At 53.3% G+C, this 10,478-nt stretch overlaps 1 protein-coding gene across 1 annotated transcript in view; it reads left to right on the top strand.

Moving 5' to 3' along the window:
• The first annotated feature begins 511 nt into the window (after positions 1-511).
• The window catches only part of Vsig10 (V-set and immunoglobulin domain containing 10), a 30,532-nt gene continuing 20,565 nt past the window's right edge, over positions 512-10,478 (top strand). The window contains exons 1-2 of the mRNA XM_021642809.2: positions 512-711; positions 5,703-5,984. Of these exons, the coding sequence (XP_021498484.1) occupies positions 651-711; positions 5,703-5,984 (343 nt within the window). The 5' untranslated portion in view covers positions 512-650. The remainder of the gene's footprint in view (positions 712-5,702; positions 5,985-10,478) is intronic.

Below are 10,478 nucleotides of genomic sequence, written 5' to 3'. Positions count from 1 at the left end.
GGACGCCAGAAAGCTGAGCCCGGAAATGTGGCGCTCCGGGAATCGGCCGGGATGGGGTTGGGAATGGCAAAAAGGGACAGGCGTGGGAGCGCCTGAAAAACAAAACAAAACTCACTCCTCCGGTGCGGTCTCGACCCAAGTTCATTCGAGAACCCGAGCCTCGTGGTGGCTTTTGGCCGGACGGTCGAGAGATCATCTTTCCCCGGGCTCCGAGCGATGGCCGCGCTCTGGCCCGCCCCTGCACCCGAGAGCCCAGATGACAAGCGCGACAGAGCCGCAGGGCTGGGACGGCGCCCGGTGCCCCGCAGCCCGCGCGCAGTGCACAGGCCTGCGAGCGCTCCCGCACCGGCGGGGACCGGGGCTCGGGGCCGCCTCCTCCCAGGCCCAGCGGGACTGGGATCATCGCACAAGGCCCTCCTCCCAGCCAAGGTAGAGGAAGTCGCCGGAGAGGCGGGAGGGGGCCCGCGCCTGTTGTTTTCCGCCAGCCGGGCAGGCTGGGCGCAGGGGCGGGGCGCGCGCCCCGGAGGCGATTGCCGGGGCCCGGCTGGAGCATCTCAGTCCGGGAGCCCCTCGCCGAGGGCCTGGGAGCCCCAGGAGCAGCCCCCGCGCACGCCGAGCTCCGAGCTTCCCCGGCGGAGATCTAGGGAGCGATGGCCGGACTGCGCGTCCTCTTGTGCCTCGGAGCGCTGCTGGCCCGCCGGGGCTCGGCAGGTAAGGGACTCGCCAGGCCTACGGAGGGGCACGTGGAGAGGAAAGGGAATCCCCCCCCCCTTCCTTCTCGTTTCTAACTCTGCGTGCTGGCTCTGCCCGCGGTGCCGGCGCGCCCCACCGAGAGCTCGGGTTTGCGCCCGTTTCCCCGCCTCCCCCAGGTTGACCTGGCCCCACACCTGTGACTTGTGGCGTTGCTCCCCCACGCCCTCCTTGAGTGAGTCTACCTGTGCCGACCCAAGCGTTCCAGGCCCCGCCCGCCTTTTCTATCCCTTTTCTCTTTGCCTTTTTACTTTTTCTTTCGAAATCATTTCAGACTTGACTGAAAATTCCCCTCCTGCGAGACGGAGCTGGCGAGTGGTCTTATGGACCTCAGCTTTGTGTTGTTGCCGAAAAAATAGCGCGGGGGTGGCAGTGGGGGAGCGTGGGTCGGGTGGGGTTGGGAGGGGAGGGTTGCTTAGAAAGATACGTAGATTGTAAAAAGGTTGGAAAAGCATGTTTGGGTTGAACTCTCCGGCGATTTCGTGTCTGTTGTGCAGGCATGGTTTGTGGGAGTGGGGGAAACGGAACCAGGAGGTGGGTAATTTCCACAGGTGCACAGGGAAATGCTACTTTGTGTGCGAGTCCCCGGGGCCACCCCACCCACCTGCTGTCCTTGTGCGGATAGGAGATAAGCTAGCAAATCATACTACCTAGCAGCAGGGGCGAAAGTTCCTAATTATCATGCACTTATGATTTATTGGCTTGTATTTGGATCTAGCAGTCATAGAAAAATCAGTAATATTTCCCCGTACCTTAGGTTTCCCCAGAATATATGGAAAAAAAAAAAACCCTGAAGGTTTGACAACACAGACTCTCCCACCTGGGACTGGGCAGGGGTCATCTGTGTTGTCTAGGACATGTGACCCCAGATTTGTTCCGTTTATTCCTGCTGGGTTACTTCCCAGTCCTTTTCAGTCATGGATTTTTAAAATTTTTTGTGGGTGATGCGTGTGTCCTCGGCAGTCCTCAGCGCTTGGCCACGCCACCCTCTCCAGTCGTGGATGGTACCTAGTAGCCTTTCCGGACATTCGATACAGTGAGGCTTCTGCTGTCAACAGGAGGGTGGGAGTGAGGGGTCAGGTCAGTCTTCCTGGGTGTTCCCAGTGTCGCTAAGAGCATTCCGGAATGAACTTGCTTTCAAGGGTGTGTGATTCCTCCCACTTGGAGATCTCCCTCCAGATCTTTCCTGTTAAGTCTCTTGAATCATGGTCTCACTATGTAGTTGTGGTTGGCTTCAGATTTACCATTCCCTCACCCCAGCTTTCCCAGAGCTGGGGCTCTAGGCATGAGCCACCAGCTCCGACTTTCTGCCCAGTAACTTCTGCCCAGATGCCGTGGCCCACTTGACCTGTGATGGGTGCCCAGGGGCTTGCTGGGTATGCATGGTTCAGTCATTTCGTTGTTTCCAGGTTGAGAGGCGGGACAGGTGTCTTTCCTCTCACGTGTCCTTGATGCTTCCGCTTGTCACCTGGATGGTGTACTCCAGGCCTTCCTGGAGAGGGTTACTGGGAGAAAAATCCTGTTCTGGGATGACCCCGGCATCAAGAGTGGTCATCTTGCGGCTGGAGAGATGTAGCCTGGTTGTGGAGTGTTTGCTTAGCATGGAGAAAGCCGGATCCCACATCGGAACCCCTCCCAGCACCAAGAGGTTGTATCTTGTTGTGTAATGTGAATTTAAGTTTGGGGCCACAGCAAAGGGTCCCCTGGACAATGAGTGATGTGGAGTGGCACAAATGTTATTTTGCCTTTAACTTTTTTTTAATTATGTTTTAATTAATTTCTCTGTGTGTGGGGTATGTGTATGTGCCGTGGTGTGTGTGAGGTCAGAGGACAACCTTGAGGGGCAGTTCTTTCCTTCCACCATGTGGGTTCCGGGGATCAGGTCTGGTGGCAAGCATCTTTACCACACTGAGTCATCGCTCCAGCCCTGTTGCTGGTCTTTATCGTCGCGCTCTTTTCCTGTGTCTGTGATCCAAGTAAAGCCGACTGACCCAGTGCCCTCAAGAGTATGACTGTCCCACATCTGTAGGGACACATGGGAAGCCGGAAGTGGCAACAGTGAAATGAGAGTGTGTAGAATCGGCTTGTGTGTGTAGTTGATGTATAGTCGGGGCCACCCTGTTCTTGTCCATGGCAGACATCACCAATTGATGACTGTTCAGCCGCATCATTGACTAGATGATCTAGGGCCATATTTGGCCTCAGTAGTTAGAAGCAGCAGAGTGGGCAGAGCCAGGAGGAGACTGGCCAGACCATTGTCTTTCCTGGAGAAGACAGCCCAGGTTTAAAGGGTAAAGCCGTCCAGGCTGGCAGTCTATTATTCCTTTGCAGAGGGCTAGGAAGGAGCAGCTGTTAGTCTGAGGGACACTCTGTGCAGCGGTAGCTCTACAGTGTGTATTTTTCTTGGTGGAGGTTGCCATGTGAGAACTGGGCTGGTAGCCTAATAATTTGAAAGTGATCCTTCCTCACCCCCATTCCCCATCCCAATTCCTCCCATCCTCCTCATTGAGTCAGGGCCTTACTAACGAAGCTCAGGCTGGCTTTGAACTTGATCTTCCTGCCTCAGCCTTCCAAGTCCTGGGCTTGCAGGCCTGTGGCCTCAGACTCAGCTGTGGTGGCCTTTTAAATTATCACTCTTAAGTGTTCCGTGCTGTTTTGAGAGAGGCTGGTTAGTGGTAGTGGCTTCTCAACCTTTACAGATAATAGCCTGGCTTATTCCCCCTGTTGTTTCTGGCTTTAAGGCCTTTGGGGAGTAGTGTAACTAGAATTGGTGTAGACTTAGGACTTCTTGGGGCCTCACCCAACTTCAGTCTTTTGAAAGGAGCCTTTTCTTATCACAGGATTGACTAGCAGACCCAGCTCAGACACTACATGGCAAGGTCGCCAAAAGGCAGGTGGCAGTATCTTTCTTTCTTGTAATGATTTTATTGAGATATAATTTGCATACCATAAAATCTACCCTTGGCCTGGGGATATAGTTCAGTTGGTAGAGGGCTTGCTTAGTGTAACTGAAACCCTGTGTCCAGAACTCCATGAAACCAAGTGTGGTAGCAACGCCCATCATCTCACCACTGGGGATGTGGATGCAGAAGGATCTGGATTTCATGGTTATCCTCAGCTGTACAGTGAGTTCAAGACCAGCCTTCGCCGCTTCGGACCCTGTCATAATGAATTATAAGACAAAACCAAGTACAAGCCACTCTGTTAGGCCAGTGATGTGGCCCAGTGGGCAGAGGAGCTTGCTGTAGACCTGGATGACATGAATTCCATCCCTGCAGACCTCCCTCCGTCCCCTGCATGGTGGAAAGAGAGACCCTACTTCTGAAAGTTGTCATCTGACCTCTGTTTGTGTGCTGTGATATGGCTCATAGCAACTACCCCTGTTAATTATCTGCAAGATATTTTTATCAGTCCAGCAGGTTCTGCCCAAATCTTTGTCCCTGTGGCCTCTTGGTTGTTGATTGTAGAAAGTTCTGGAATGTTGTACTTCTCAGGAAAAAAAAAATAGACAGCATTTGTTTTTTGTTACCTACTGACTAATGCCCATCGGTCTTGAGCATTCGTTGGACACACACACACAAACACACACTATGTTTTCTTAGGTCAGGGTCTCAGTATGTAGCCCACATCGGCCTCCAACTCCTGATCTTCCTGCCTCTGCCTTTGAGTGTTGGGATTTCACATGGATGTCACCACAGCTGGCTCTGGTCTGGGCCTTGGAGTTAGCTGTTCCCTCTGCCTGGGATTCTGGCTCCTTCTGAACCAGTCTCATGCCTACTTGTCTATCAGGCCCTGCTCTGAAGAGCTTGGACGCTCTTCCCGTCTCCCTGCTCCTCACCTCTGTCCTTCATGCCAGTTTTGTGTCTGTTTTCCCACTAGCCGGTAAACTGGATGGTTCTCTCTCTCTCTCTCTCTCTCTCTCTCTCTCGTCACCAGCAGACCTACAGGGCCTCCCAGTGTATACACAGCACTTGTTATCAAACCATTTTTCCAGGGGGAAGGAGACGGAGGCCAAGATCTGACCCACCCCACCCCCACCCCATCTGGATGTCTAGGCAACAAAACTGCAGCCTAATGATGTGTGATTGTGGCCTAACAGATGGCCACGCGGAGAGGGTAATGCTTATTTGCTCAACGCTGCTTGGGGTGATTGGATAGGCAGCTCTGCTGATCATGCCTGGGCCGTCACATGTCAGGACGGTCTGCCCAAAGGTTGATCTAGCTAGACCCTCTGCCCTTCCCCTACCCCACAAAGGGTTCATTGCCCTGCAGTCAGAGCTGGGCCTGTCCTCGTGGACAGCAGATAAAAAGGGTTCCGTCTGATGACATGGCGCTTCCCATGTTGTGTGCGTTTCATTTCTCTTGCTATGATAAAAAAAAAAAAAAAAAAACAAAAAATGTGACACATTGACTTAAAGGATTGGAAGGGGTTGTTTTGGCTTACAGTTCCATCATGGCAGAGAAGGGGTGGCAGAGCGAGTCTGAGGCTGTCCCCTCTCTGTGCGTCCATCCGGAAGCACTGTACACTTGTGGCCATGTACACACCAGAGCCAGTGTCCCACTTCCTCCAGGAAAGCCCCACCTTCAAATGGTTCCGTGACCTTCCTAAACAGTGCCACCAGCTGGTGCCGGAAAACTCGGGGGGAGGGGAGGTGCATTTCAGATTCAAACCATATCACCGCTACTTAAAATGTTTGTAAGCTAGCTGGGGATTTAGCCTACTGTTAGAGCCCTTTTGCACACTCTGGGTTCGGTGCCCAGCCCTGGATAAGCTGGGCGTGGTGGCAGAGCTTGTGATGCCTGCCAGCATTCGGGACGTGGAGACAGTTCAGTGGCAGTATGTGCTAGGAGGTGAGTTCAGGGCCATTTGGGCTCCATGAGACTAGTGTTCCCAACAGGTTATTTCCCATCAACCAAAAAAATGTGCTAACGGCCCAGCCTTCCCTTTACAGAACCAGGGGCCGTGGTCATCGGCGAAATCCATGAAGACGTCACTCTTCGCTGTGGCAACGTGTCAGGATCCAGGGGCCCGGTGACCTGGTACCGGAATGACTCCCAGCCCGTCTTCCTGCTCTCCTCCAACTCCAGCCTCCCGGCAGCCTCGCCTCGGTTCTCCCTGGAGGATGCAGGCGCCCTGCACATTGAGGCGCTGAGTCTGGAGGATGCCGGCGGTTACACCTGCCAGGAGGATCGGAACGAGACCCGCTGGTTCCCTGTGTGGCTGCGGGTGGCCAGTAAGTGGGGCTGGTGGGGATGGGCGTGGGGAAAGGGGGCCCTGTCAGGAGCGAGGGCTGTAGTGGCAGGTGATTTCAGTCTAGGCAAGTTGGAGGCCGGCCTGGGCCACAGAGAGAACCCATGACTCAAAAAGAACAAAGAGAAAAGCTGGCTTGTATCTAAGGAACTGCAGCCGAGGTTGTCTTTTGTCCCCCGCATAGGCACACACCCAGGGGAAAGTGTGGGCCTGTGGTTGGTGCAGTTTCTGTAGGAGAACCAGAGGTGGTGCCCCGTCGCTCATGTGTGGCAGAGCCCTCTGGGATCTTCTTATTTCTTCTTCCCTCCCAGAAGATCCTGGGCTACAGACCCTCCCTGCTTGTGCCTCAGTTCGTGGCCATCTGGAGCCCGTCCCTCGGATGGGGACCTGGCCTCATTTTGTTCAGGGAGTTTGATGGCACGGTGGTCCTGGGCGGTCTGGTGCTGCCTCTTGTGGACAGAAAGTCCTCCGAGGGCTGCACACCTGGGCTCTGGTCTTGGCCCTGTTAGCTGCTATTTCCTCAGCTTTTGGTGTTATCATCTGTGAAGTTCAGGGTCATGGGAGAGTTTTGCTGCATCATGTGCATTGATAAGATAAAACTGGCACAGTAGACGTGACCTTGGCCATGAGCCTGGGGTCCACTGCTTAAGCAGGTGACTGGACTCCAAAATCCTGGCAATCAGGGTACATCCTGGTCTGTTCCTCCTCTATTCCTCTCTTGTTCTGTCATTCCCCCCTCCCCCTCCCTTCCTCCCTCTCTCTCCCTCTCTCTTTCTCTTTGGACAGGTTTCTCTGTATAGCCTTGGCTGTCCTGGACTCACTTTGTAGATCAAGCTGGCCTTGAACTCACAAAGATCTGCCTGCCTCTGCCTCCCCAAATGCTGGAATCACAGGCTTGTGACACCCTGCCCCGCTTCAGTCTCTCTCCCCCCCTCTCCCCCCCCCCCTGTCTTTCTCTATCAGCAGAAGGTCATGGTTGAGATAGACAGGGTCTTTCTATGTGGATCAGATTGGCCTTGCATTCATAGATATCGCCTGTGCCTGTCTCCTGGGTGTTGGGCTTAAACGCAAGGGCTCCTGCCTAACCAGCTCTTTATGAGACAAGATCGTGGTAAGTAGCCCCCACTGGCCATAACTTAGGAGTAGCGCGCCTACCCAGCAGGGCAAGACCATGGCTTTTGATCTTTCATCCAAAATGGGAGCAAGGAAGGAGAGGTAGATAGGTGGTAGGGAATGAAAGGAGAAGTGAACTTACTTTTGGGTGATATCCTAGCACTCTGGAAAGAGATGTGGGACAGTCATGAATTCAGGGTTGTCCTTGGCTACATAGCAAATCTGAGGCCAGCCTGTGCTCCTTGAGACCCCGTTTCAGAAAAGCAAAGTACAACAACAAAATCCCTCAAGGCAATCCTCCTGCCTCTGCCTTCTCAGGGCCTGAGTCACAGGCCTCCATCACCTCTCTTGAGTTTCCATCTGGGTGTTTGAATGGGACTCAGTGAGAGTCAGGCCCTGGCTTTTCTTTATCATTTCACTTAAATGGTTGATAATCTGGTCACATGCCTCTCTTTTCTTCTAAGGAGAAAAGTTGGCAAATGTTCTAACATGGCCTTGGGAACCAGGGAGGAAAAATCCCCAGCTGTCCCAGGCTTATGAGTGACCTTGGTTATCCAAGACAGAGAGGCGTGCCAGAGAGGCGTGTGTCCAGCTGTGTCCATGCTCGGAGGCTTCTGTTACCATACAGCTTCTACCCATGGGAGTCAGCTTTTCTGTAGGGCCCGGGTAGAAGAGACCATCTGTGGTGTGTCTCTGTGGAGAGACCACAGTGGGGTGTCATCTGTCACTTCCACCCAAAGTGTTCATAGCGCTGTGTGTCAGGTAAGCGTGTGGTGGGGCCTGGGGATGTGCTCAGTACTCACAGTGCTTATCCTACAGGCGTGAAGCCCTGGGCTCATCCCCAGAACCACAGTAAAGCTGGTCATCCCAGCACATAGAAAGTGGAGGATAGGAGTAGACATTCAAGGACTTCCTTAGCTAGGGAGTTCATGGCCAGCCTGGGCTACATGAGACCATGTCATTTTCTTTCTAAAGGTTTTTTTTTAAAAAAAGATTTTATGTGCATTAATGTTTTGTGTGCATGTATGTGTAGGTGAAGGTCCTTTGGAACTGGAGTTAACACAGAGTTGTGAGCTGACGTGTGGGTGCTGGGAATTGAACCTGGGTCCTCTGAAAGAGCAGCCCGTGCTCTTAATCACTGAACCATGTTTCCAACACTGAGACCCTGTCTTTCGGTGTATGTTTATGCGTGTGTGTGAGTGTGTGTGTTTTGGTTTTTGCTTGTTTTTTAAGACAGGATTTCTCTGTGTAGCCCTGGATGTCCTGGACTCCTTTTGTAGACCAGGCTGGCCTCGAATTCAGAGATCCACCTACCTCTGCCTCCCAAGTGCTGGGATTAAAGGCGTGTGTGTGATCACTGCCCAACAAGACCCTGTCTTTAGCAAAATTAGTAATGGGGCTGAAGAAATAAGTTGGCAGTTCAGAGCACTGGCTGCTCTTGTAAAGGACTCCGGGTTGGTTCCGAGCACCTCTTTGGTAGCTAATAACCATTAGTAACTCAGGCTCCAGGTGACATGATAACCACACTAGGCATGCATGTGGTGCACATACACACACGGAAGGAAAACCATACACGCAGAGTAAAAGCAAACAAACAAACAAACAAAGGCAGGATAGGCTGGGGCCGCATCAAGATAGGATAGGGCTTTGTTACTCTGTCCGGAAGGGTCCAGAAGCCCTCTGCGCCATCTTTCAGCACTGTCGAAGCTGTTGCTTTCATCTTGCTCCCCGTCCCCTTCTGGCTGCACATGGGAGTAGAATGGGATGGGCCAGCTGAGTGCTTGCCCACAGTGAGGTTGGAGGGACAGTGAGGGGTGGCTTGGGTTAACTAGTCCAGCAACCTTGGTGTTTTTTCCACAGTCTCCTTTTATTTTGGACAGGGTTTCTCTGTGTAGCCCTGGCTTTCCTGGGCTTTACAGGGTTTCTCTGTGTAGCCCTGGCTTTCCTGGGCTTTATAGACGAGGCTGGCCTCGAACTCCCTTGGTGCCTCTTGCACAGTATCAGCACGTAAAGGCATTTGGGAGCTGAGTAGTGGAGCCAAGTGAGGACTCCAAAGACCAGCCCGTGAAAACCCCAGTCAGATTTCATGACACACTGACCAAGGCTCAGCCTAGGTCTAGTTTTCCACAAGCAGTTGCTGTGGGGACACTGGACCGATTGGCAGGAAGGCAATGAGGAAGCAAGCTTGTAAAGACTGCCAAAGCCCCTTGGCCGTCAACTGGGGCTGGAGGCTAGGGCATGCTGGGATCCCGTGTAGCTGCCTCAGGGAGCTCCCAGCCCCTTGGTAAGCGCTGCCACAGCTTCAGAATGCAGGTTCCTGGAGAGACAGAGCAGTGAGCACACGGAGGGGGAGATGATTGGCCTTATCAGAAGTCGGGGTACTCCTTCTCAAGGTTTAATTCACTTGGGTCGGAGGAGAGCCTGAGTGCTTAGAAGAGGCCAGAGGGGGAGAGACTGGGCTCTGGATTTAGGACCTTGTACCAGGGAGCTGGTTGACACACCAGTGAAAGTGGCGTTGAAGGGATGTGGGTGTGGTGTGACAGGTCCGTAGCCCCGGCACCTGGGAGGTAGAAGCAGGAGGAAGATCAGAAGTTCCTTGGCTACAGTGTTCGTTGGGGGCTAGCCTGGGCCACACAAGAAAACTAACACAAGCAACAACAGCAAAAGCACGGTGTAGGGGTTGGTGGGGCAGCTCATTAGTGGACCTGCCCAGCCTCGCCAGGCCCTGGTTCAACCCAAGCCTCTTTCTCAGCTGGAGAAACTGATGTGCACATTCTAAAATCTGAAATCTGTGGACCCGAGCATTCTGAATGGGGAATTCTCTGCCTGTGGCACTTCCTGGGTCAAGTGAGAACCCGGGGCGGGGGTGGGGGGAGCAAGAAGACAGGCTTTATATAACTCAGGTTCAGCCCAGGGCTTAGGATGAGCTATGACCTTGGAGCAAAGCACCACTCAGGCTCAATAGAGTCTCACTTTGATTTTTTTTTTTAATTTCTTTTAAAATGATATTTTAATCTGGTTTGGCGGCATGCACCTTTAATCACAGCACTTGAGAGGCAGAGGCGGGAAGATGGCCGAGTTTGAGGCCAGCCTGGCCTGTGTAGTGAGCTCTGAGTTAGCCAGGGCTGCACAAGGGTTGGGGTGGGCTTCCTGCCTCGCCTTGTCTGGTGAGACCTCGTGTCAAAGGACAAAAGATTGGTGTTTATTCATGTGTCTGCCACAATTACATGGCTGGCTGTGGACACCAGAGAGGACTTCCGGTCTGCAGAGCTGGACCTACAGGCATTGGGGAGCCTTCTGCAGCCGAATGCTGGGAACAGACCCTGGGTCCTGTGCGAGAGCAGCAAGTGCCTTTAGTGTGTGA

The sequence above is a fragment of the Meriones unguiculatus genome, chromosome 4, assembly GCF_030254825.1.
Source record: "Meriones unguiculatus strain TT.TT164.6M chromosome 4, Bangor_MerUng_6.1, whole genome shotgun sequence".
In the NCBI taxonomy this organism is placed as follows: domain Eukaryota; kingdom Metazoa; phylum Chordata; class Mammalia; order Rodentia; family Muridae; genus Meriones; species Meriones unguiculatus.
This window is presented reverse-complemented; position numbering and strand designations above follow the sequence as displayed.